The following is a 26,842-nucleotide window of genomic DNA, read 5'->3' as shown; positions in this document are numbered from 1 at the left end:
CAAGGGCGAGCTCCCTCGCCCTTCCCTCCAACGTGAGCCGAAAGACACTGGCAGTTCAAACAAGCGCTCTGGCTGCGGTGGGGCTGCCCTCACCCCCATCAGCTGAGCATCCCACCCCGCGGGCTTTTCTGGTTTTGTAATTAAGGGAAGTTTTTCACCACTACCCTACTTTCTTCTGCATGGGAAAAATACGAGCTTCTCCCTGGCTGGCTACCTCTGAAGGTCTGGGTTGGTTTTGCTCTTGCCTGCCTGATGTTTTTCACGTGTTCTTGCTAGCAGGCCCAGGCCGAGCCCGTGCTGGGCTTCCAAACAAGCTCAAACCATAGTTATTAACATCTACACAACGGCTAGCCGTGGCTCTCGAGCACAAGCTTTTTTCTCATTTCTCCTAGATTTTTCTAGATCTAGAAATTTCCCCCCCCCCGCCTTTTCCCTCAGCCAAGAAACAAGTCTTTTACATAAGAATGTTTATTGACAAATACATGATGCTTTCAAAATATATTTGTAGGAAAATGCAAGAATAATCTCTACAATCCAGTTCCTCAGTAAATTCCAGTGTAAATCAGACTCCTGTCCCCGTGAGAGATGCTGCTATACAGTACGTAAGAGCTGTTATACGTATAAGGTTCACCGGGTAGCCGCCTCGGGAAATAGGTTCTCCTTCTGCTGTCCCTTATGGATTATGTCTCCTGGGTGTCTTCTGTAGGCAACAGTCACAGCATCAACCTCATCAGTTGGGTCATGGCACTGTGAGCGGGAGATAAATGGTCCTAAAATATTTACACGTTCCTTGTGAATCTGAAAATAGAAAAGTCTCTTGCAAGGACGTCTGAGCTGCTTGTAAAACTCTCACCGAAAGGTAAGAGCGATAATCTCTTTGTACAACGTGTGGGATGTTAAAGCTGTTTTGGGGGAGAGAAGAGGAGCGTGGGGAAGGGGGGGAGGTGCAGGGAAGGAGGAAATGCCTGGGTAGATTTTTTTTTAATTTATTTTTGGTCTAAGAATTATGGCTACAGTCTAAAAAGGGAAGGATTAAGGCCAAAGATGCTCATCACTGCATTTCCTACCTGATTTTTTTTTTTTTGCAAGAAGAATGTTCTCAACATAAAAAACATACTGCTTTTTTTTTTTTTTTTCCGTGGAAATAGTTCTTTAAATAGGGGAAGGAAAATCTACTATAAAATATTAGTGGTTTAAAAATATGGTGTCTGGAAAAATAAATAAATGTACAATTCCTATTCAAATATAAATCATTGTAAGCACTTGCTGAGCAGTTAATAGCTTCACTGGTCTCTGCTCGGAAGGATTTAAGGTTGCTTGATCTCAAGCCTTTGTAGGGTTCTCTTGGAAAGTCTTTGGACCTGATTCATTAAAGCACTTTGGCATCTCTTCTCTGGGAAGGGGGATCTGAGGCACATGCCAAAACCCGACTGCCTGGAGATGCTCTGCCAGGGGTGTCCTTACGGCAACAGCAGCCCCGGCAGCCAAAGCCTCGCTGCTGCCCTGTGTTTTCGACGCGTTTATCTTCTGCGAAGGACAGAAACGTGAGGTCACGGACCCGCTGCTCGTCTCTTGGGGCACCTGGGAAGCGATGTGCTCACGAAAGCAATTGCAAGCGCCGAGACCGGTTCTCTGAGCTTTGCTGCAACGTTAAAGAGCTGAATTCGATGCTGCCAGAGCAGGGCCAAAGCCATGGCGCGGGGTTGTCCGGGCGGGAGGCGCTTCCCTGCTTCGTGTCAAATTTTGATCCCCTACCAGACTGGCCTTTAGCTGCTTCTCTGTTTCTTTTTTTTGTTTGTTTTCTTAATTCCCCCCCGCCCTCCAAAATGACTTCCCCATAGTGCAGTGCACAGGTAAGTGAAGTGTGCTGGATACATTGCTAATGGGTTGCAGGAATATTTACATACAAAAATATATAGGTTTGAACACTTCAAACTCTGCCCTTCCGTGCAGGAGAGAAGGGGGAAGAGCCAGTCCTTTTGAGAAGACTTATCTTCTGCCAGCTTCTGTCCTGGGGCCGAGCAAACCGCCCCGACCCTCTCCTTTGCGAGCGCTCGCGAGGACTGACTCGACCTGGGTTTCTCCAAGCTTTCCATTGCTCGGCTCTGCTTTTCCCCGTGTTCAGGGCAGCCGTGGGAGCGGATCCCCGTCGTGTTGACTTGGTGGCAGAGCCCGAAGGAAATCACCCCATCATACGTTGCACAGTTTACGGCAAGCAGGGGAGAGGAAGGGCCGTGCTCGGGCATCACCCTTCATCTGCAGGTCCTCTGGCTTGCAGGGGGCTTGGGACCACCGTCATCCTCATGTGGTGGGAGATGCACTCGCCCAAGCGACCTTCTGGCCCTCTCCTCCTGTGTGCTGGAGGATGGATGGAGCCCCGCTCTGATCCTTGCCTCTGCCGGGGCTGAGCTGCTTCACAGAAGCCAGAGCAAAGGTGCCTGGTGTGAAACCCTCCCCATCTGTTTAGAGCCATTTAGGAGCTGTGTTGGGGAGTGAAAAATCAGAAATGGCCTCAGTCCAGCCACTTTCTGCTCCTGCATGTTTTTCTTTTCCCCTCTAAAGACTTACAGCAAAGGGAGACCTGGACAAGAGACCAAGGGCTGCAGGACAAAGCTCAATCTCAGCTTCACTGCTGAGCTGGAAGTTTCTTTACAGGTCTCTGTTATTTTACTGGCTTTCAAAGAAGAGCTTGAGAGTGTGGACTGAGCTTATAAACCTCGTGGGGAGGAAACACCAAGGGCTGTACCGATGGAAGACCCTGAATGCCACCAAGCTACCTGGCTTGAGCTTCTGTTGCTCTTTTCTGCTGCTCATGCAGGAGAACAGGATCACAAAAATCACAAACCACCACGGCGCACGTAACCCACGGTCTTTAGGGAGGATGGATGTGGGCCGTGAGATGCTGCTGCGTAACTACGGGAAGGCAGTCAATGCTTCTGTAGGGAAGTGCAGTGGCAGAGCTGGTCTGCGCTGGAGCTGGGCTCCTGCACCACAAAACCCCCAACCTCGTGCCTGGGCTAGCGACCAGACATCGCTCCTGGCCTCGTTACACCCTTCCTAGGAGGGATGAACTCAAGGAATTACTCCCTTTTCCTCTCCCTCCCCTTTACCTCAACCTGCTCTCCAGCCGGGTGCAGGATCCGTCCCGCAGCCCTTTGCGGCGCAGCCGGCGGTGGCGCGGGACTGAGCATCACTTGGCACTGCTGCATCCCCCCCGTCCAGCCCGGTCTGGATGCGTTCGTCTGCCTGTGGCACAACGTGGGGCTCTTGTGCGTTTTAGCCGGCAGTTTATGGGGAGAGGATGGAAACTGGGTTATAAAGGAACAAGCTGTTGCAGCTTTTTTTCCGCTCGATACCTGGGTGTTTCGTGTCGGGGAGGGCAGAGCGATGACTAAACCGCGTGGGCCGGAGGATTTTTCTAGCTCTAATTGCCAGGTGCCGGTTTGCTGTCAGGCGTTTTGCTCCCTTTCCCATCCTATTTACATTTTATATCTTTCAATTTTTTGAGTTGCTCGGTAGCTGGAGGCTGCGGTTGGATGCGGGACAGGAGGGGACACACTGGGAGGAGACACCAGCAGCTCTTCGGGAGAAAACCCACCCTGTTCACCCAAGGCTAGTCAGGGCTGGCATGGTAGGTCCTGCCGAGCACCCGCGGGTGATGGAGGATGCTTGTCTGGATGTGGCCACCATGGTAGCTTGTGCTGACAGGGCGCCCCGGAGGTGTCCTCTCGTGTCCCTTCTTCTTCCATCCTGCACCCCCTGTGGTGGCACGAGGGGCTGCGGTTAGTTCATTAAGGGATTTTTCTGGGGTTTGTTGGGAATTTTGTCTTGTTTTGGTGGTGTGTGCGTGTGTGTGTATGGATTATGGGTGGTTTTCTTGGGGGGTGGGGTGGTCGTTTTATGCTTGATTGAGTTCTGTATCCTATAAATGCGTGTCCTCCTCTTCCTCCAGGTCCTCCTTCATGAGGGTGTCGAGAGGAACGATCCAGCTGTCCCCCAGCTCACCGTTGAGGTTCACCTTCTTCTCCTGCATTTCAGAGGAGGTCTCCATCACCTCCAGCGTGGGGTTATCGTGGTAGCCGTTCTCCATCGTCTGCAGCTCCTCGGTCAGGCGCTGCTATGAGGAAAGAAAGCCCATAAACCCTGGTGAAAAACAGCTGGGCCATGCTGGGCATGCTACCTCGGGGCCATCACCTCCCAGCCAGCCATGGCCACTGCCCTGTAGAGATGTATATAACTACATATAGAGACTCTCACGCTGAGGCTGGGGGCTGCAGTCAGCGCTGGCGCAGCGAGGGGATAGCATGGAGCTGGCAAGAGAGACTCTGCTAATGGTGGGAGGGAGGAAAGAGCAGCCAGAGATGTGGAAAACCTCCAGGAGAGGCTGCCAGCTTCAGCCTGGCTCTGGACCCACAGCTCTGTCCCCCTGGGACCTCAGGAAGAGGCCAGGCATCGTTGCTGTACCCTGATCCTGCATCCCAACTCCTGCCTCCCTGGCTTGACTCTGTTCTTCCTCTCCCCTTTCTGCCCCCTCCTTGTCCCTTTTTTGCTGCTTTATTGTTATTGCCCCTTGTCCTGGAGCCCTATTCTGGAGCTCTCGGTGGAAACCAGGCAGGGAAACAACAGCCCCTTCAGCCCCTTTTCCTTTGGCCATGCATGGTTTGGGCTGATTTCATGGATAAATCGGGCACTGCATCACTCCAGTGCTTGGGTACGTGGTCCTCCAGGCTCCGACCGAGCCCTTCATCCCCTGGAAGACCCTCAGCTCATCCCAATTTTGCATTTACCATGGCAGCTCCTTCATCCCCATCCTGCGCTGGAGGGAATCAGTGGGGAGCTGCAGCCCTTGGTCAGCCCTTGCCTGGGGAGCGCAGGGCTCTCAGTAGGCACCCTGGTTAAAATCTGCCTGGATTTACAGCTTGATTTGTTACAGTGCTCCTAGTAAATGTCAGGAGACTGGCGTGGGAGGGAATCCATGGAGAAGGAAAGGGATGGAGAAGTGAAACCGCAGGGCTTGGTGCTGGCAGGGGGGGCTGCAGAGGCAGTGCTGGGGGGTCCCTTGGGTTGTATGTGGCGGGGGGGGATGCGGGCAGGGATGGCAGGATGCATGAAAGCAGAGGAGGCACCTGGGCTCTCACAGGGGCTGTTTCCCCCCATGGGGTTGCTGGTACAGCTCCCAGTGGATGGATGGGTGCTCGGGCAGCGCTTTCTCCCCACCGCGGCAAGGCACCCCTCCCCCCCCGCTGTGCAGCAAGGGGAAGGGGTCTTTAAAGCTGGGCTTTAGTAGGCTTTAGTGCTGCTAAAAGCTACTGAACCCTACCAAGCACCAGTGGTGAGAGCTGGGGGTGTTACGGATGCGGCGCCCACCCCTCCGATCCCTGTGTTGGAACTCACATTAAAGATCAGGGCCACATGTCCATCATCAAACCCGGGGAGATCAGGGTGGATGTGCTGGTTATTTCCAAGGTAAAACAACAGCAGGGTTTAAAAGGATGGGGAGGGAAGGAGGGTTGGAGAAAAATAAAAATAAAAAAAAAAAACAACTTTCAAGTCATTTTTGGAAAAGAAGCAGGAGGAAAACAAAAGAAACCACCCGAAAAAGAAATCCAGAAAGGAGAAATAGGTTTCATTTTTCTAAAAAACTATTGCAACTGCTTGGGAAAAGATCTTTTCCTGTGCTCTGAGCAAGAGCATTACTGAGGAACTGTCATCCCTTGCCTTGGTTTCATCACCTTACCCTGTGGCTGGTGGGTATTTACCTCCAGCACATCCAGCCAGGGCTGGTACCTGTTCCTCTGCGCCATGTTCCTTGAGGGACATTCATTCCCATTGCTAAAACTACCCTATTTCTACCTGTTTTCTGAGCAATATGGGGCAAAACTGTTATGCTGCTCCCTGTCCCTGCTGCCATGTCTTTTACCCTGACCAGGAACATTTCAGCCAAGGGGTGGCCCAGCTGCAAAACCCCGTAAGCTCCAAGGGGACCACAGCAGAGATCAAATATCTGTCAAGGTCTTGCATCCTCCCTCCATTCCCTCCTGAAAAATCAAGCCTTGTAAAAACAAGTCTGATGCCAGCATTGGTTTGCTCTCCTCTGCCTCCTGCGTTCATCTCTGTCAGACTGCAAATGTTTAAAGCAAAGGCTGCTTTAATCCCCTGCCTTCACGCAGCTCCTGGCCTGTGGGGCAGAGGTTGGGACCCCCTGGGAAGGATGAGCAGGTTTGAGGGCGAAATGACTTGAAGTAGGATGCAGGGTTTTACCCTAATTGTATCATTTGGCCTCATTTCCACCCCCCCAACCCCCTGCTGCTGTCTCTCCTCTGGAGCTGAATCCTCAGCAGGGGCTGATGCAAACCTTGGGTACATGGCAAGCTCTCCCCGCTGGTGCCGCAGGGCATGGGAACAGCCAGTCCTTGCAGGTGGATGCTACACTAAAATCACTCAGAATTGCTTCTTAAGATAAAAATTACATTAATTTGTGGTGGGGTTTTTTTTCCCCCTGTGTCTGCTGCTCTTTAAAGCCCACTGCTGCTGCTCTGAGATTTGGCCCTGCCCAAATTAGCTCTCATAAAAGCTGAGCCATGTGGCAGCACCACGGCTGTCCTCCTGCCGTCCTCCCACCCTGCAGCCACGGGCTCCCCATGGCCCCTGGGAAAGCATCGGGGAGATGCTGGGCACCCAGCCCTGCTCAGAAAGGTATTTCTGGGATTTTTTTCAGGGCAGGAGGGAGGGATGGGTTTGGAGGGGGTTGTTGGGTTGAGGAAGCCTTTCTTTTTAAAATTATGACCCAAGGATGCTGATCAGCCGCCCTGGGTGGCAGCAGGGATGGATGCTGCTCATTGCCATACCCCACCACCACCAGCCCCTCGTTGCCCTGGTTTTCAGCCTGGCTGCTCCCCACCCCAACACCCCCAAAGGGCAGCTGCTGCTCCTCCGAAGCATCCATAGCACTTGGGCATGCCTTGAGCAACACACAAGTGTGGTGCCCGCTGGGCGAGCCAGGATGTCTCCACCAGCAGAGGTGGCGATGCTGATGTTCTTCATCTCCTGAAGATGCCTCTGGGACAAAAAGGTCCCAGGGTACCTGTCCCACCCCCCTCCCACCCTACCTGGTCCTTCTTTTGGGAGAAGCGCTGGTGGCAGCAGCCATAGATGGCCGCAATCAGCAGCAGGGAGCCGGCAAGGGTGACGATGGTGATGACCAGGGGCGTGCTGAACTCATCGTTGATTATCATGTCCCTCTCCAGTTTGTCATAGGTGACGTTGACGATGCCGAGCTGCCACGGAAGAGATGGGTCATTCCCCAAGGAGGGCTTCCTGTGCCGCCCCCCTCCCGGGACAGCCGTGGGGAAGCTGTGCTGTGCCCAGGGACCTGCTTACCTCCTCTAACTTATCCTTCTTCTTCAGCTCCTCAAGGACTTTTTCAGGTTCCAAGGGGACTGGGGGAAGAAAGAGGCTGCAATGAGCACAGGGGTGGGTGCGGGGAAGGTTGTGCCACCCTCTCCCAGTCAATGAGGTGACCCCCTTTCTAGAGGAGGTGGGTGGAGGCTTGTGGGCATGAAGCCAACCCTTGCAGGTGCCTCCAGTGCTAGACAAGGAGCTGGGACCTCTTCTCCTGGCAGGGGGACAGCCCTGGAGACCCCAGTCCCCACCATCCCCCAGTCCTGTGCTGTGCACACCCTGTTGGGGGTCTCTGCTTCGGTGGGCGATTTGTGAGTGGGACCAGCGAGGGGCCATGACCAGCTCCCGCAGGCCATGCTGGAGCAGCGCAGGATCAGTCCCCGGGGCCGGGCTGCCCCTGCCCATGGTCGGGCGCTGGAGGCTGGAACCCCCACCCATCCTCTGCCCTGATGAAAAAAAGGAAGAGGATGGGGCTCAGTCCTTCCTCCCCCCAGCACTAAGGCAGCGTGATGCTTCCATCCTCCCGGTGCCCCAGTGCTAAAGCAATATTTGAGCACCCCTGGGCTGGGCAGGGTTTCCCCAAAGGGCTCCGATGTAGGCAAGAACCTCCCCTCTGTGGTCCCCTGGGGAAGGATTTGAGCTGGGCACTGGGTTTTAACCACTTGGGAGGGATTCTTTCTCCTGGAGACTGGTCCCTGCCTTGACTTATCATGGATGGGAGAGGGATGCGGTGCATTAATCAAGGGGCAAAGCTCATTTCTGGGGTCATTGTGCCTCTCCCAAGCCTCTGCGATGGGGCAGCCCAAGGAAAGGAGCCCCTTGGTCAAGCTGTAGCGGACCCCAAGGGCTCTGCCAAGCCTTAGGCTGCATCCCCACGCCGGGCCCCCCAGTGCCAATCCCATCCCATCCCCCTCAGGGCAGGATACTGGGATCGTACTCACGGTGCACGACCGCCTGCACGGCCCAGTGCTGGGAGTGGGGTTCGTGGGAGGTCAGCAGCACCGTGCACGTTTCCCTGCTGGCGTTGAAAGCGTGCTGGCCCGTCGAGCAGAAGCTCTCAAAGAAGGAGACGTTGATGCTGGCGGTCCTCCACTCGGCCTGCGGTGACAGCAGGGGCTCAGCACTGTCCTCCCACCCGGGGACCGCCGCAGAGCATCCCACCCCATCGCCAGGGATGCTGTGTCCATCCCCACCCTCCCCCATCCCTTTGCACCGCCGGGCTTCCGCTGGCCGTCCCAGGGAACAGGAAAAGTTTAAAGTAGTTTCTTTACGAGAAACTGAGCTCTTGGCTGCTATTCCTCACCGGGGCCCTGCGCTGGCCTTATCTGAGAGCTGCAGGTTTTGGCGTTACAGGAATAGCAAGTCCCCGAGGGAAGCGGGGTGGGAAGGGCCAGGGTGCAAGTGGGATGGGGCTGTGCAGCCGGGGCTGTGCCCCCACGGGCATCCGTGGCCCTCCCACCACCTGCACTTCCGTCCTCTGTCCCCTCCAACACGGGTCCCTGTCCTCCCTAGGGCTTCCCCACAGCTCCGTGGCTCTGCAGAGGCAAAAGAAAGTGTTTTGCTTCTGGATGAACTGGAGCATCCCTGGAGGGGCTGTCCTGGACACACTGGAGGGATGGATAAAGCCCATGTCCCCTCTGAGATGTTCCTGAGGTTCTTTGCGTCTGCTTGATGCTTCATAGCAGCTGGGAGCTCGCTACGATAGAGGTGATCGCTGCCTGCACAGGACTGCGCGCACAGGTCCTACATGCAGAGGTGCTGCAGGAGCTGTGAGCACTGGCCTCGCCTGCACAGGTCCCTCCTGCACAGCTCCTGCACGCACAGACCCCACTTGCATAGCTTCTGCGTGCACAGGTGCTGTGTGCACGGCTCCTAAACGCAGAGGTGCTGTATATACAGGTCGTGCTTGCACAGGTTGTGCTTGCACAAGTTCCTCGTGCACAGTTGCTTTGTGCACAAGGCCTTGCCTGCACAGGTCCTCTGTCCAAACCACCCAAACACCCCAAACCATCCCCTCCCTCTGCAACACCATCCACGCGGGAGCCCGCTCGCACGGATGGCCGGCAGCATCCCGCTTGTTCCACAGCAAGGACAGGAGCCGCCCGGCCAAGGAAGGCACCTAATCTTACCCCATCTTATCTAAATATTTGGGAAGCAGCGGTGGAGACAGGATGCACTTGCCGGAGCGGAAGACTGGTCCTGGGCACGGTGCAAGGGTGAGCTCAGCATTGTGAGGCCCCGGCCGTCCCTGGGAACCGCCGCTGGCCCTCGCCTGTCCTTTCGCTTTGCCTGAGGAGAAACTTCCCCCCAGGCCCCTGTGCTGAGTCCAGACCACCCCCGCTGCCTCCCTGGGAAAGGAGCTGCTGGATGGGAAACCTGTGCCAGGGCAGCCGATGGGCAGCGAGAGGAGAGCTCGGCGGGGCAGCATCCCCCAGAAAGCTCGTCCCCAGTTTAGGGTTACTGCTCGGTCGGGGCGGTGCTTTTATCGTCTTTGGACGCTGGGTTGTGCTCCTACGCTTTAGATGCCCTGCAGTTTATCAGTCCCTGCCTGTGCAGCGTTTTCTGTTCGGCAGAGGCATGAAAAGCCTCTCTGCTGCCTCCCTGCATCCTCCTTCGGCAGGTTTTGCCACAGCTCTGCCTTCCTCTAGCCCTTAATAACCCACTTCTCCTCCTGCCACCCTGCAGGGGAGAAAAAGAAAGACCTTTCAAGTGCTTTTCATTGGGTGGGAAGGGAAATCAGATGTGAGGCTAAAACACAGCTGAGCACTGAACCGCTTTGCTGCTGGACAGTGAGCGGCGCCTAAACGCTTCTAGAGGCTGAACCCGAGGGATTTACCCTTTCCAGGGTTGGAGAGGGGCACGGTAAGGCCCGCTGCGGCCGGCAGGGATGCCCTGGCAGCGGCGTGGTGGCCCTGGCAGCTCTCCCCTCCCGCTGCCGGAGCCGCTTGCATTCCTTGGCCGGAGTTGACAGGCGCTGCCGAGCAGCTCGAATCCGGTTCCCACACTGGCGGGGACCTAAAACTAACATCCCCAAATGAGGTAACAGCACTTGAGTCAACAAACTGCCCCCGCCAGCTGGATGGGGCAAGGGAGACCGTGACCCTGCTCGGTGAGGGGGTCCCTCCACCTGCTCCAGGGACCGTCCTGCTGTCCCCAGAGCGGTGGGTGTAACACAGCAAAGCCTCTCGGGTACCTGGGTGTGGGTCTGGGTGGTCCTGCTGTTGCTTTTGCATCCCCCAGCTGGAGCAGGCTCTGGTCCTCCCCGGCATCCTCCAACCTGCCTTGCTGGGCACATTGTGTCCCGGCTGGGGACACGATGGAGGAGCCACGCTGGCCCCCTGGGAGGTGGCCACAGCGTTGTGTTGCTCAACCAGAGCTTAGGAGGCATGAGCCACCTCTGACATGTTCACCACTTGCTTCACCTAAGTCATTTTGGGGCTCAGATGAGGAACACAGCAGCCAGCCATCTGTCTGTCTGCCCATCCATCCATCCACCCATCCATCCATCCATCCATCCATCCATCCATCCATCCATCCATCCATCCATCCATCCATCCATCCATCCCTCCCTCCCTCCCTCCCTCCCTCCCAAGGCTGGAGCACCCCAAGCAGCCAACAAAAACCCAGCTGAAGATATATTTGTGAGCCAGACCTTGCAGAAGTCACGCTGTGTAATGCAAGGCACTGAGCTAACGAGCCTCCTTACGAAAGCCACTAGGATCCTGCTGCAATCAAAGGAAGGAGAAGGGGCAAAAAGGAGGGTAGGGGAACATGGACCAAACTTCAGCACTAGTTAAAAGCATCACCTGAAGAGGAAGGATGGTGGGAATCAACCAGCCCATAAAGTACCTTTGGTGCACAAAGTGGTATCAACCATGTATTTGGCTCTATTTTTTTTTAGGTTTACAGATTGAGGTGGGTTTTTTTGGGGTTGGTTTTTGGTTTTGTTTTTTTTTAATTTACTGCAGCTGGAAAAACTGAGGTGCAGTGGGGTGCAATGCCCGCAATTCCTGGGTTCGGTCCCAAATCTTTTGCTCGGGTCTTTGCATCGCCAGTGCTGCCCCACGAGCCCATCTCTGCATGGGGCGGGGGGTGGGCTGCATTGCCTTCTCCCCTGCCACGTGTGTTCTGGACACAGCCCCTACCACTGTGTCCCCGTGCCGTTCTCGATGCTTCCCCAGCTTCTCTCTGGAGCTGAGCTTTTAGTACAACACCGCCCGACTCTGGCCTGTTCTTGTGGACCGGGACTGGAGCCGTTTCTGGAACGCTTCTCCTTATAGCGCACACTTTCCTGTTTTCCCACGGGTTGTGAAATGCAAAGGATTTTTTCACTTTGCTGTCAAGATTTGGCTAAAGACTTGTTTACTGGGCCTACAAAGCAGGGAAACCAGATAGTGCCATTTCTCTGTTATCTGCTCGGCTTGGGAGGCATAAAATTTGTTGCAATTTTCAGGAATATGCTGAGTGGAAAGTTAACGGCAAGCAGGTGGGAGGTGTTTTGGCAGCCGAGGAGGGCGATGCTATGGGAGGATGCACCCTTGCAGAGTTTCTGCAGCTGTTTTGAGGCGTAATTGGCATTTTGTACTAACAATGCTTCGGCTTGTTATTATGCCCAGAGGAATCTAAGGGAAACAGGGCGGCAGACTCGCTGGCTTGCCAGCTCCAGCGTGCCATTGCCCTTGGGTGAAGCCAAGCCATGATGTCCGCCCACCCCTTAGCTCGCCGGCGCATCACTGCACGCTGGCACTTCCCAGCCTTACCATCCCAGTTCCCCAAAAGCCTCCCGGCACAGCTCCAGTGAAGCCACAGGGAGGGCAGCAGGTCCATGCAGAGCGTGACTGTGGCCAGGAGGGAAGCACTGAACACCAGCAGGGTTATAAGTTGCCCGGGTGCTTTAGGCTCCAGAATTAGATTTTTGTCAATCTGATGAAATATTTTTATATATTCAATACAAAAATTTGATGAGACGCTTTCCCAGCGTGGACACGGCTGCAGGTTCTGCCATTGCACGAAGCAGGGCAGGGGATGCTCTCAGGAGAGGCTGTCCTGCTGTGGCATCTGGGCCACGGGCACCATGGTAATAAGGTCCCTCCTTGGAGTCATCCTCAGCATTAAGGGCAGCACGGCTAACATTATCATTTCTGCAAGCGTGTGGGCAAGGAGCATTTTCACCCAGCAGCAGCCAAAGTCAGAAGGTGATGGCCATGAGATGGCAGCAGACAGGCATGTCCCCTCCTCCAGGAGCACAGTGGGTGCTATCGGGGGGGTCCAAACCCTCTCCAGGGCTGCACCACCAAGCCACAGGGAATTTGAAGAGCCTCTGCGGTCAGTAGGAGCGACCGTGCTCATCTCAGCATATATCGCAAGGGTTTTTATGAATACAGTGTGGCTTCACTTTCCACCTCTCTACCGTACGCTGAAGTCCAGTCAAGTCCATTCATTTTACACATGGGACAGCAGAGGCTCGTGAACCCAGCGGCTATTTCTGATGCCGTGCAGCATAAGCTGTGAGGTGGTCCCTCAAGTGCCAATTTCCCAATGTTTACGCTGCCTTGGCAGTGCTGAGATTGAGAAACCAGAGCTTTATAATGCCAAAACCCACCCCTGAGCCCTACCCGCAGCTCAGATAGATACAATCCCTCTGTCAAGATCTCACCAGCCATGTGGTGGTGTCTCTTCCTCTTTGTTATAAACTTAAAACTTCGGCCTATTTAAAAGTTATCAATATATTGCATCTTCCCTATTACAGGAAACTCATAGTTTCCGCAAGAATGATTGTGAAGGTGGGTGTCCCTCAGAAAAGCCAGCAGACAGTACCCACCCACCACCACAAGAACGGGTCTTGGTGTGTAGCCTTGGGTTAGGCTTACCTTTCCCCAACTCGGCACTACATTTTACTACTCCCTGGTCTTCTAGTAGGACTGAAACAAATGAAATGGAGTTTGTTTTGCTCTCTTTTTAGGGTCTATGAGAGCTGATACAGCACCAAGAAGCACAGTGGGTTCCAAACCCCAGGCTGCAGTGCTTTCCAGTTTCTCCGCAGTCAGATGCCACCCTATCCCCGCTGTGAGGTTGCAAGATCTCACCAAGTACAAAACAACCGTGGAAGAACTCCACATTTTTTTACTTGGGTTTTGGGATGAACTTCTGGCCCCTCTGCAAAGGCAAAAATCTTTCCCATTAGCCTTTGCAGAGGGAAATTTCACTTTCTAAAATTTCCTCTTGCTCTTTTTCTGAGACCTGGGTGGGCTGAGCTGGTCCTTCTACTTGAAGAAGACCACACGGGGCCCTTCTCCTCCTGCCATATTCCCCCACTGGGTGATACTGCTGAGTGTGGGTTTCCATTTATCATTTTACACCCCAAAAGTGGTTGCATAGTATTTTGATGAAATTGCTGTCATCTCTGTAGGCTCACAGGCTCAGAGTACTACAGGTTCAAAGCTGATCACCACCAGCAACACAGCTGCTAATCCTACACAGGAGTCCAAAAGGGTGGTACTTACACAGGTTTTAGCTTCTTTCAGATACATGGTGGGCCAGTTATTTTGCACCTGGTCTTTACAGATGACCTGGAAAGACAGAAGAAAAGCAACTCTCAAATTGTTGACGTAGGTTGGAAGGACAGTTGGTCACCAATACAACTAGACCCCAAGCCAAAGCTCTCACCCTTTTTATCGAAATAAGGCAGGCCCAGGAGCCCTTCACTCGACCCTTTACATGTGGAAAGGGTTTTCACAGACAACTGACGTGGTTGTCTGCGGGATGTTTGCTCACGCACTTCCCAGACCAGGCTTGGGATTTGCAGTACGGAGTAGAGCAGGAATTGGCACGGGCAGTAGGAAGGTCCATGCCAGTGGGCCATGACAAAGTCCTGCCCTACCAAAGATGAGCGTCTTGAAACAGGATCCCCTTCCCTCCTTCCCAGCACTTTAACTAACCTGGCTTGTGTTTTGAGACCCAGCTAGATTCCCAAACCATTTTCTGCTAATAACACCCGTGACCGGTTGAGGCTGAATTGTGGTCTTTGCCCTCTCATGGTGTTCAAGCCCACCCCAAGGCAGCTTCGGCTCTCCATAATGCTCCCCTCTCTCTTCCCAAATTTAACTTCTTCCCCGTTCAGCACCCAGACATAATCCCCTTCACCCCCATCCTCCGTGTCTCTTCACTGGAAAGCTATGGGAGAAAGGGGTTTATTCTAGAATTACTTTGCTGCCTCATGTTTTCCTAAGGCTGACCCCTCTCACACAGACACGCACAGCAAGAAGGGCTACAGGCGTTACATGGCTGTGGGATGCCAGCTAAATATTAATAGACACCGCTATGAAGTATCCGCCTTCCCGTAGGCGTCATTACCTTATTTTGGAAACAAGTGTTAGGGTGCAGGTGGCCGGGACTGCTGCTCGCCGTCTGGTCGCCCAGGGCTGGGGCTGATGGCCGTGCGCTGGCAGGGGCCTGGTCAGTGCTGGCAGGGGTGGTTGACACAGATCTGGCGTCATGGCTGCTCTGGTCTGGGTCCCCAGCAAAAAACAAGGAGACAGACACTGATACATTAGAGGATACGGCTGACACAGGTCCGCTCGAAGCAGCTGAAAATACACTTTCAGCTCCAACCCTGCCTTGAAGCTCCGTGTGTCAAAACTTGGAGAGGTTTTGGGGTTTTCTTTCTTTTTTTTTTCTTTTTTTTTTCTTTTTTTTTTTTAAAATTAACTGATATGAAAAAAGTATTATTGCAGACTGCATTTTCTGCTGCTGAAACCCATCAGACTGTTCTGGAGAGATGAACCCAAAGGCTGTGGTAGCTGTGCATAGCTGGGAGGTCACTTAAAAAAGGAGTATTACTGAGTAAATGAGATGGCCCTCATTTCACTTTATCTGTGGTTTCTACAACAGAGGTAGTCTGTCTAGGCTGGCTACCCAGGGTCTCCCAGTGAATGAAGCTCATTGTGCAATCCCTCTGACAACCGCAGCCGCCTCCGTCAGGAGGGGATGAAAAGCCATAACCTCCGTTGGCCGCATCCCCATCAGCTATGGAAGAAGCCCAGGGTGACATGCTTAGAAGTAGTGCCTGGTACTACGAGAGCAGCCTTGGGTGTCCTGCCTGCTGCTGCTCCAGAAGGGCACATGCCCCACATCTACCGGCCCCACGCGGGTGTCTCAGATACCTTTGTTAAGGTCTGTAGCATCTTACAGTTTCTTGTGCAATGGGAGCAGTGCAAGGAGCACAGCAGCCTCCTGCCTCCCCAAAGCCTTTGGAAGAAATGGGTCTCCGTCCTTGGGTTCCTAATTGATCCTTAAATGGTGACAAAGAGAATTAAAATGCCATATCCTGTTCACAGCCTGTTTGCTTTTGGGATTCCTGCCTCTTTCACAGAAAAGCTGAGGGATATTTCTCTCCCAGACACATTCTGAAGGCTCCAGGAGAGAATTAATTTTCAAAGCCATCTGTTTCTCCTGCATTCTCTCACTTATTTGTTAAATGCAAAGGTTTTTTTAAACCTCTTCTTGCTCAGTGCTTGAGGTCAGATTTGCATTAACATAATTTCATATATTGTCTTTTAATGAAGAACAGTCCTTTGGAGCAGGAGAGGAAAGAAACATCCTTCATTAAGACACCCATTTCACCTCCTAATGCCTGCTAACATGCTCAAAACTTGACTTGGATAAAGCCAGTGAAGACAGTCTTGTATTAAGACCTTGGCCTATTTAGTGATGCTGACAGCAAGGAGGAGCTGGAAGGCTGAGGGGGAAGAAGATGGGGGTTTGAGTAGCTTCTGTATTGCAGGTAGCTGGAAATTTAGTCAAGAACAACCTTCTCCAGAGGCTTCAGTGTCATCACAGCTTCTGTTCAGAGCCAGATGAGAGCTGAACCCACAATCCCACCCAAGTCTGGAAGGCTCCATGGAGTCCTCACAGTCCTGCAGTGTGACTGCTTCTCCGTAAAGTTACCAGACAAAATGCCAAAGGGCACCCTAGACTGTGCCTTACCAGGACATTTACGAACTAACACGGCTCTATCAGGCTCCTGAGGTCTAGAGAAAGCATATTAATGGTGTTCAGCAAGATCCTAAACACCACGTGGCCACTCATAATGCTGCTTAGACAGAAATCGGCAGCCAAACCCCCTGCAGCAATTGAATATCCTACCTAACTGCTTAGACTCTTTAGAGGTTGTAGACTCGGAGTTTAGCCACAAAATCTCCTTAGTCATCTAAAGCTTATTTTCTATGCATGCCCAGACAACCTTCACAAAGCTGTCAGCCATGCAAGGGATCTTCTACAGTCAGCAGGGTGCTGCCAATCTGTTTCACCAACTCTACAATGTCAGCCTCCACCTCCAAACTCATTGCTGCTGGCTCCCTTTTGCAGTCACTGAAGCTTGAGTCATTGCAGTTGATGGTGCTTCAGGCACAGTTTGGTCCATCTGAAAGCTGATGTTTACGCTTTGCCATTTGATTCATGCCTTGAATTTCACTAACTGCATTGACTCAGTCTCCACTGATGACAACAGGGACCCAAACACCCAGTTGTCATGGAGACAACTAGGCTGGAAAGTCCTAAAATGAGACAGGAGGTGATGACACCTCGGAATGACAGGAGGTGCTTGGGGTAGCCAAAGCAAAAGACCACAAAAAGGCCTCCTAACCCAAGAAATCAAGGTTCTCATCTTCCTGTACCTGTTCCAAGGGTTGTCACGGTGGTTGTGTCTGAGACCTTGTTGATGCTGCCAGGTGGTAAAGACAGAGAGGCTTTACTAGTGGTGGGGGAGATGGCTCCACCAAAAGGGGTAATAGAAGTATCGATGCTTCCAGGTTTGGTGGAAGAGGCCAGTTCCTGGACTGGAGAACTGGGAGAAGACTGAAGCTGCTTGGTGACAGATGTGGGAGGAAAGGCACTGTGGTCCTTGGGCGTGGAGGGAGGGCTGCTCGTTGGGACTCCGGTGCTCGTAGTGGTGCTGGTCGGTTGGTCCGAAGGCTGGCCTCCCTGAGCTTCAATGCTGGGAGGAGCTGCGCTAGCAGCCCCTAAACCTCCTGTGGTGGCTGGAGTGCTGCTCACACGAATGGGGACAGAACTTGCAGCAGTGGTGCCTGCCGAGCTTCCCAAGCTGGCCGGAGGGCTGGTAGTCTGCTGGGCCACGCTGGAAGCTGCAGCAGGGGTGGCTGTTGAGGCTCCAGAGCTGCCTGAAGAGCTGATGTGCTGAGGCAGGTGGAGTGATGTCGTGGGGGTGGGTGATGACTTCCCTGGGTTTTTTGTGGGGGTTGTCCCTTGAGCTGTGGTAAATGACCTCTCTGTGGTGGTTAATGAGTTTTGCTGGTTGCTTGTAGGGCTGGTCCCTTGAACAGCAGTGGGTGATGTCGCAGAGGTGGACGCTGGGTTTCCCGGCTTGCTTGTAGGTTTGGTCTCTTGAACTGTGGTATGTGGCATTGCAGAGGTGGCTGGTGGGCTTCCCAGGTTGCGTGTGGATGTGGCCTCTTCCGTCTTGCTAGTGTTTGGAGTTGTGGTGGTCTGCGTTCCTTCTGGGCTTGCGTTTGTAACATCCTGAGAGCTGACAACTAGGGAAAAGTGAAAACATGAAGATAAACTTTGAACTAAGGAAACTACCCTTGGTTTCCACCCAGAACAGGTATTTGTAGAAATAAATGCTGACCAGAAACCATGAGTGATTCACTCAGGGTTTCTCTTGTGCTTTCTAAACTCATACCAAATGCCACATTCTGGTATCACTGTGTCAAGCAGAAAGCAGACCGGAGGAGGAGGAGGATGAGAAAAAGGAGAAGTCAAATTCACAGCACTTCAAATGGGTTGGAGGGTGAGCAGAAGGGCAAGACCTGCTGGTTCCCAGAAGGCAGGTCTCCCTCAGATGGGAGGCACACCAGCTCCCATGCAGAGCACGGCAAGTCATTCCTGAAATAAAGCATGTCCAGCCCTTGAGGGAACAGCCAAGGGATGTGCCAAGTGCTGTTTGTCCAACAAATGAGGGTCCCTCACATCCCTGAAGACACCTCTGACCACTCTGAAAGTTATATTCTTTTTTGCAAGCTGAAACTTTGTTTCTTTAATTGCTCATGGTTCAACTTAGGGGTTTTTTTTTCCCCTCCCAAACTTAGATAATTACTAGAAAAACATCATCAAATAGGCACTTCAAGCCGTTGAGGGTGGTGAGACACTGAAGCAGGTCACACAGAGAAGCTGTGGATGCCCCGTCATTGGAAGAGTTCAAGGCCAGTTTGGATTGGGCTTTGAGCAACCTGATCTACTAAAATATGTCCCTGCCCATGGCAGGAGGATTGGACTAGATGATCTTTAAAGGCCTCTTCCAACCGAAACCATTCTCTGATTCTATGAAAACTCATACACACCGAATATTCCTAGTTTGGTGAATTGTAGAAACAGTATTTATTCTACTTGCTTTGAAAGAGTGGGCCAACAGTGGACAGAGTTTGCAAGTAAATACAAAAAGCATTTATTTGTGGCTGCATGATTTTATTTTTAAGGATGTTCAGTTCAGCTGCCCATTGCAAATATTATCGCCCATCTACAATCACATACTTATTTTACTATTTTGAAAAGCCTGTGAAAGTCACATAAATATGTTTAGAGTCAGTGTTCACTTTCAAAGGAAAATCTTTTTAAAAAAAAAACCAACCCAAAAACTAAACGAAAGGATGCATTTAGGAAAAGGAGAAGCAAGCCTGGAAAACAAAGAGCTCCATCTGTATGTACCACAACAAACCCCAAACGGCACCACCTGAACCATGAAATTCCCATGGTCTTTATCCTGCATTTGCACATTATGTAGAAATGCTACTTTTATCATGGCTCATTTATTTTTGAGGAAATCCATGAAGTATTTCACTGAGACTTGACATTACTTAAATGGGAAGAGAGCTCAGTCTCAAAGCAAAGAGTCCATTGCTCAGTTATCTCACCTTATCATACATACGGAGAGCTACAGTTGGTTTCTGAAGAATACTTTAAGTTTTCAAATGATGAAGCTGTTTCTCAGTGAGGAGGACAGCTTGCCTGACAAAAGACTGCAACATCCCGCAATGCTAAAATGTGGTATATTTACTAATAGGCTGGATATAAAAATTTGGGTCCACTTTTCAGTTTGTAATCACTGCAGGAGCTTCACCAATTGCCACAGCGATAATTTCCCCCATTGCACATGGTAACCACCAGCTCTGGGATCTTGCTCAAATTCACCTCAGGAAAGGTTTGACCAAATTTTCACCTTTCAGGAACCACGGGCTGCGCTGGCCACTTTATCCATGGATCTGTCTGGAGTCAAGGCAACAACCTGATTTTGGGGGGGGTGGGGGTGGTGTTCTTCCATTTATGTGCAGAAAAGGGCTATTTTTTTTTGCCCTGTGAGGCACTTGTATATTATTTCCAACCCTCCAAAACAGGAGTCACACTTCCAAGGTTTGATCTTTAGCCGTACCCTGATGCTGCTCTCCGGAGATCTGCTTCATTCCTCTGTGCTGGTGCACTGGCAAAGTATTTTCTCCTACAGAGCCTGGTTATTAGCACTGATATATGTGCTTCAAAGATCTGATGAAAGCTTGAGCTTCTGAGATTCACACCACTGGGGAAATCTAACCCCACCACATCAGGACCCTAGCGGGGTTTGGAGGTATGTTTGAGACAGGACCTGGGGAGCGGGATTTGGGATGGGGAGGCTGAAGCACTACATTTGTGGGAAAAGAGCTTTTGTGGAGACAAGTCGTGTCTCCTATAGACCGACCACTGTCTGCAGGAGAAGAGGAGGTAAGGAAGCAAAGCACAGACACACGCACCTAGCAGATGAAACCCAGGTGCAAGAGATAGGAGGGATTTTTCATCCAGTTAGCCACAAAATTAGTCTGTCCCTTAAATAGGGCTGTCAAATTTTGACAGGGGTTTTGACAACAAAAGAGGTTAAAAAAAATATCCCTAAAGATAGAAATTATACAAAAGAGACATAAATAAAGAGAGGGTCATAAGGAAGGTGGAGGAAATCCCCCACTGCTCCTGCTTCCTTCTCATGCCCCAGCCCCACCCCAGAGAGGCAGGAAGCAAACGTGCTGAAGGTGAGGTAGAAAAGACAATTCAATTCATCTCGGTCCAAAGGAGAAAGAGGCAGGCCCATGCTTTGGCTCTGGGCCAGCCCCAGCGGCCAGCGGGGGAGCCAAGAAACCAGCATCCCTGCCCCAGCGCTTCCCCATCCCACCCCGGGGAGCTGCAGCTACGGTTTTACCACTTTTAGCAAAAAACTGGGGGAAAAAAAGTCCAAAGCAAGGGGTTGCTCTGCTGATGGAGAAAGCTGGTGTGATCCTCCAGGCTTGCCCTGTCTGGAGTGGCAGTAGGGTCTCTTTCAAAGGACACAGGGTGACACAGCCCAGAAAAGCAACTGGAAGAAGAACCAAGTCTCAGGCTGATGCCCACAAAGCTTACAGGTATTTTATCTTCCCATATCTCTGCATCCACTCTTAGCAATCCTCTCCTACTAAGGTCAAGAGATGTTAAAAGATTAATTTATTCTTCCTCGTTAAGCCAGGACCAGTGATTAATTGGAACAGGCTTCCCAGAAAGGTGGTGGAGCCGCCATCCCTGGAGCTATTTAAAAGACGTGTAGACGTGGCACTTCAGGGCATGGTTTAGGAGACATGGTAGTGTTGGGTTGATGGTTGGACTTGATGATCCTAGAGGTCTTTTCCAACCTTAATGATTCTATGATTCTATGATTTTAGTGCACTCAAAACAACTTGAGGAGCCAGCACACTGCTGCTTAGAAGTGGAGAGCCGCCATGCAGGGGGAAGGATGGATGGATGGATGGATGGATGGATGGATGGATGGATGGATGGATGGATGGATGGATGGATGGATGGATGGATGTATTGATTCAGTGTGTGCTGACCACGTGGACAGGTAGAGCACTGTTCATCCTACTACATGGGCCTGTCTGAGGTCAGGCAATGCTGAGTGCCACAGAGGTAGAAATCTCTCCTTTGGTGGGTAATGACGCGCATCCCTTTGGCAACTGGCAACACAGATGATATATGAGCCAGAAAACACTTCAGCGCACCATTCCCTTCCTAAAAACCTGCTCCTGCTCTACCAGGCTAGATGGGAACACCGGGAAACACTTTGCAAAAAATCTCCCATCCCAGACTTGATCTGAAGGTGACGTTTCTTTAATAACCTCCACCCCAGTTCAGCGGGGCTGCTACCAAATTTTTCCTTTCCCTTTTTATTCTTCCACAGCTTGCTGGTCTCAAAGCAGATTATTTTGAAGAATTACTTTTGCTGGCTGAAATGCAATGGCTGTGGCGAACAGCAGCCACAGAGATGGCCACGGGAAGAGGAAATCCAGGCAAGTTGCAAACTGGACACTCTTCAAGACAACGTGCACCACCACGGGCCAGACCCACAGCACGCCAGAGGAGAGGAGCTGCGGTCACGGCTGAGTGAGATCCTCCTTCCACGGAGGATTGGCTCCCCTGTCCATCCCCACACTTGTCCCGCAGATTTCTGGGCACCCATCTGTCAGCGAAATTTACTTTCTCTCTCCAGCTGCATTAAACTGAACTGTTTTTTCTCACCTCTGTTGCATAAGGAGCCAGATGCTGCTGCGGTCGCGGGGCTGCACACCTTTGTGCAGTTTTATTGCACTGGGCTTAATATTAGTTGTTTGTCCAGGGACTCTGTCTTATTGCATCATTGGGATAAAACCTATTTTATTTAGGCTGGGGAAAAACAAATTGCATTTTTTTGGTGTCTTGCAGGTTCACCACCCGCAGAAGACCTGGCTTACACAAACTCATCTTTAGAAGCCTAACAAATACTTAATTCCAAAGCAGAAACAAATACAGAACAAGCAGCGAAAGCACTGCAAGCCCCGGAGCCACGGCTTTCCTTCCACACGTGCTATATCTCTTTCAAATGCCAGAGAACTTATTTTTTTTATCTCTTCCTCCCTAACTGGCTACCCGTGCCAAATGTCGGCGGCGGACCCGGGGGTAATAACTGGTAATGAGCCCCTGTTCCCCTGGGCTGGTAGCCAGTATTGCCTGACAACTGTCCTCAGCAGAAGAAATGAAAATGATCTGGTCGAAGGAGGAGAAAACCCCTGTAACCACAGACTGGCAGCAGTAACAGCCAGACAGGACAGGATTATGTTCGGTGCCCCTTTAGCATGAAAATTACTCACAAAAGATACAGTACGTCCTTTTGCAGGGAACAAATGACTCTTTCACGCCGGGAGCCCCAGAGAGAAAAGGATTTAACATGTGCTATGAGAGAGAAGGGGGATGGAGGAGAGGTCCTCTAAGCTATCACTCCTCTTACCAGGAGGAGATCCTTTCCAATGGAAATTTCAGCCAGACTCCCTCACACTCTTTTCCAAAAGGCAGAAAAATCCCCCCCCCCCCCCACCCCCGATCTTCCTAGCTGCATTTTGGCTGGGCAAGGCCACTTATTTGATTGCACTTTTTGGACCATCATCAATTCCTCATTTTAAGGAAAATGAGAGTGATACAGCAGCTACTGGTGTATTTTCACAGCACCGGTTGCAGCGAGTCTAATGCTTTGGTCTGCACCTCTCTTCTTACATGTATCACCCAGAAAACCCCAAACCCTTGCACTTCTGTGTGGGGTAGACCCACAGGAGGAGATTCAAGCCCTCCGCGCACGCATCCGTGCACACGGCGGCCAAACAGCCTGGAGGAAATTAGTCTGCTGCAAAAACATGATTTCATTTCCGGACATGTGTGTCCCATGACCGTGCCTGCGATACGGCGTCTCCGTGATAGGGACAACCCCAGAGGGCAGAGAACTTTCCCTTATTGCTAGCTATTAAGATGGGCTTGTTCGGCCCCTAGTGAGCAATATTTGGGAGGCTGGAAGTGCCACTCTCGGTCTTTGCTGCTGTGGGCGCTCCTGGATGGGGCTGGTGTGGGAGTGCTCTGGTCAGGAGCTCCTGGAACGTGAAAAGCCACCCAAAATGGAATAGGAAAGGAGCGCTGCTTTGCTTATTGCAACGCAGCTCCTTGCAATATCAGTCGAGAGCCACAATTTTCAGCCGCTGCGCACCTAACCGTGCCACAAAGTGATGCTGTGGTTGTAACCTCGCTGCAATAGGCGCGTGGTATTTTGCAGGCTGGGGAAGATGCTTGGCGGGGAGTAGCTTGTTTGGAAAGGTCACAGCTTGGAGCACATAAAGATAACCATACTGGTGCAAAACGTAAAGCGAAAGGACGTGTCCTGTCCCTCCTCCCATCAGCCCACCCAAAGCCACCACCTCTCCATGCGGCAAGATTCATTCCCAGCCCAACAGCTTCCCGCTTCCTATTTTGGTAACACCTCCCCCTCCGTCCACCTTGTTGAAACAGCTCAGATTGGCTGAAAATCTATTAATAGTGAGAAAAGGAAACCCAAAAGAATAACTTAGGAAATGGTAGGTGACACACCCCACGCCGGTGAGCTGAGCCCAGCTTGGAGCCTTACGCCAGCCGGCTTCTGCTCCTCCCAAGGCAGGATGAGAAAGCTAAGGAACCCGAGCAATCCAGGGAGGGGGAAGGGATGTGAGCCAGGCCTGAGGAAGTTCCTATTTGTCGCTCCTTTTTTGCAGCCTTTCCTGATTAAACAGGGGCAACAGGTTGAGTTTGTCAAAGGGAAAGCAGGGGCTGAGGCTCCAGGGGTGGTCTTTGCTGGGGGAAAGTGTGCGCCAAAGAGAGCGAGCAAGAAGCCTCCCGGACTTTTCTTTGCATCACATGAGGCTCCTAGGCAAAAGGAGAGTTTTATCCACCCGCTGCAACGCAGCCGTGTCTGAGCTGGAGCAGAGACCAGTTGCTGCAGAGGACAGGAAATTTGTCACCTCCTTTTAAAACTGTGAAAGCAATCAGATTGGCAGAATATCACAGAACTGCATTATTTATCCTGGAATTAAGCTGGGCTACTACAGCAAATGGTTACCTCACAGGGCTTTTCACTTTTGCCTGTGTAGAGGCTCTCTCCCTTCCATCTGCTTAGGGAAAGTTGGGCTCCAAACAGCACCAACCTCCCCAGCCGCCTGCCGCGATATTGGTGAGGGATGTGGTACGAGGGTGCTGTTAGCGTGCACGCCGCCCTTCGCCCTTGCAAAGAGGCACTCTCCACATCAGAAGATACACTTCCAAGCTGGCATCTCCCAACCCTTTGCTGCCAGTCTCACCAGCGACGTTGTGGAACGGTTTCACACATGCCAAAGACCGACTTGGCTTCCCGGGCGAGAAGATGGGTAAGGTCCAACAGGTGCTGCCAGAGCATTTTCAGACTCTAAACCTTCAGTCCAATTTTCCAGTGCAGGGATGTCCATCCTCTCCAAAACCCCACCAGAATAAAAATTGCTGCAGAAGAGTCTTGTTAGAATTACACTGCAAAATTTTAAAGATGAGACCTAATGGCTGGATGTAATTAGTGCTACAGTACCACTTGGGAAGGAAACAAGTATGTCTGGAACCTGATTTAAAGCCACTGGGCTTATTTTTAGCAGGGAACTGCCTTTACCCTGCTGTGAAAAGGCTCTTCTGAAAAAAAACCCAACCCCTTCATATTGGTGCTCTTTAGATCTTGCATGCAAATGACAGTGAAATCAAGGCAGTAACTCTGCCAGGGTCCTCTCCTCTGCTGTCAAACAAAATGGACTTGCAGCCAGAGCTTCTGTCCTCAAGGACTCACCCAATAAGCCCTTACTGGCTGGACCTGGAGGGGAAAAATGGATGTGCTTCAAACCCTGAGGAGTTTTGCTCCACGTCCAGCTGGAGAGGAGCATCCAGGGCTTCCGTCTGCATGGCTGCACGGCCAGCCTGGAGCTAGCCCTCACCTGGAGATTTGGGGCATGTCCCCGCAGCACCTTAGTACCATCCTGAGGACTCTTCTCAGTCTGTAGGATTTAGCAGTCACTCACATCGCTATAGTAGCCAAAAGCTGCTCTGCTTTAATTCAGACCTAGGGAATTTTTAATTTGTCCCTATTTTACCCAGTGGAAGTAACCCTGAGGCCCAGAGAGCAGGACTTGACCCGAGCCTCACGCGAACTTCTCGAGCTTCATCCCTCCTGTTAGAGCTGCCTCATTTTATTTTATTCACGTGACAGCCTTCAAATCTCCTTGGTTTTGACCAAGAAACCCATCCACAACCTGAGCCGCCTTTCCGGCCAGGACTGCGACACATGTCCTCAAAATCCAGGTTCTGATGAACTGGCATTTTCTGATTGAAAAACCTCCTCCATTAACAAACTCCCCATCAGCTCTTTCTGCAAGTATTTGAGCCAGCTCAGCTTGTCTGCTGTTTCATTTGGAAATATGACAAATATTAAAAATAACCATCCCAAGGCACGTCTCTCCACCTGGACACACTCCTCTTCCTCTGCAGCCCTGACACGTCTCCTCCTTGCTCTCTTGCTTCCTCTAAACACCAGATTTGGGGAGGCAGAAATGGGTTCATTTACTGTACTAATTAATCACCAGCAGTGGATTTGAAGGAGCAGAAGCATCTCAGCACTCCTCACTCCCAAATGCTCAAAAACATTATCTTTGTCTTCCATGCCACACTTTGACCTTTCTTGAATTTCTCCTTGAAGACTGATTATTGCCAGAAAATTGTGATCAGAGGCATCTTTCACCCAAATGGACCCAACTGGTCCATCCCAGGCAATGCTTCATCCCATGGCCAGCTCCAGCCAGAGGTGGGGGATGCCAGTGGTGGGAAGAAGCACCAGTCCAGCCCCTCTTATGGGTAAACGTACGACATCCTATTTAGGATTTTGTCTCCATGACTTTTCCCATGGAAAGTCTGTAGCTATCTAAGAAGTGAAGTGAAAGGTGAAAAACAATAATCAAAAGGAGACAGGAAGATGAATGTGGAAAACTAAGGCTTCGAAATCCTTCACACAAGGTTGTCAAGGAAGCAAAAAAACACAGACACACATGCACACCTCTATCCATGCCACCCCCAGACATTTTTCACCACTGAGCCTGGAAACATCCTCTTTCCACCGGGGGCTGTTGGGATTTATAAAGGACCCGGCTCCAGCCCCACACCTTTCCCAGGATGCAAAATGAACCAGGGACTCTTTGCAGCCTCAACAGGAACGCCCCATCGTGCAGGAAACGGTAGCGGAGCTGCTGGAACGGAAACGCGGAGAGCACACGCCAAAAAAGCCGCACATCCCAGCCCAACCAGACCCTCCAAAGCACAGCGTGTGGCCACGCTCCTGCCTTTCTCCTGCCTCCTTTACACCGTTAGCGTGGAGTTATCCCATGACCACCTTCTTGCTTTGAAGCAAGATTTGTGGCAGTACAACCTACTCCAGTATCAAGTGAGCATCAATCTCCCATCAGCTGAAGGACACGACATCTGCTACATTTAGCACTGAGACCTCTCTGTTTAGGTAAAAGTCACCCAGGGATTTTGGAAGAAA

At 51.7% G+C, this 26,842-nt stretch overlaps 1 protein-coding gene across 4 annotated transcripts in view; it reads right to left on the bottom strand.

The window, feature by feature from the left end:
- Positions 1–452: 452 nt before the first annotated feature.
- PODXL (podocalyxin like) overlaps positions 453–26,842 on the bottom strand; it is a 46,575-nt gene continuing 20,185 nt past the window's right edge. Inside the window, exons 2-9 of one of the 4 annotated variants that reach the window (XM_064442430.1) lie at positions 17,076–17,951; positions 14,755–14,909; positions 13,905–13,970; positions 8,343–8,499; positions 7,381–7,439; positions 7,110–7,277; positions 5,395–5,451; positions 453–4,117 (exon numbers count right to left, since the gene is read on the bottom strand). In XM_064442430.1, coding sequence (XP_064298500.1) covers positions 3,923–4,117; positions 5,395–5,451; positions 7,110–7,277; positions 7,381–7,439; positions 8,343–8,499; positions 13,905–13,970; positions 14,755–14,909; positions 17,076–17,951 — 1,733 coding nt within the window. In that variant the 3' untranslated portion in view covers positions 453–3,922. The remainder of the gene's footprint in view (positions 4,118–5,394; positions 5,452–7,109; positions 7,278–7,380; positions 7,440–8,342; positions 8,500–13,904; positions 13,971–14,754; positions 14,910–17,075; positions 17,952–26,842) is intronic. The other 3 variants (XM_064442437.1, XM_064442446.1, XM_064442457.1) reach the window with 3 other exon arrangements.

The sequence above is a fragment of the Phalacrocorax carbo genome, chromosome 1 (assembly GCF_963921805.1).
Source record: "Phalacrocorax carbo chromosome 1, bPhaCar2.1, whole genome shotgun sequence".
NCBI lineage: Eukaryota > Metazoa > Chordata > Aves > Suliformes > Phalacrocoracidae > Phalacrocorax > Phalacrocorax carbo.
Note: the sequence above shows the minus strand (reverse complement) of the source record. Positions and strands in the feature narration are given on the sequence as shown.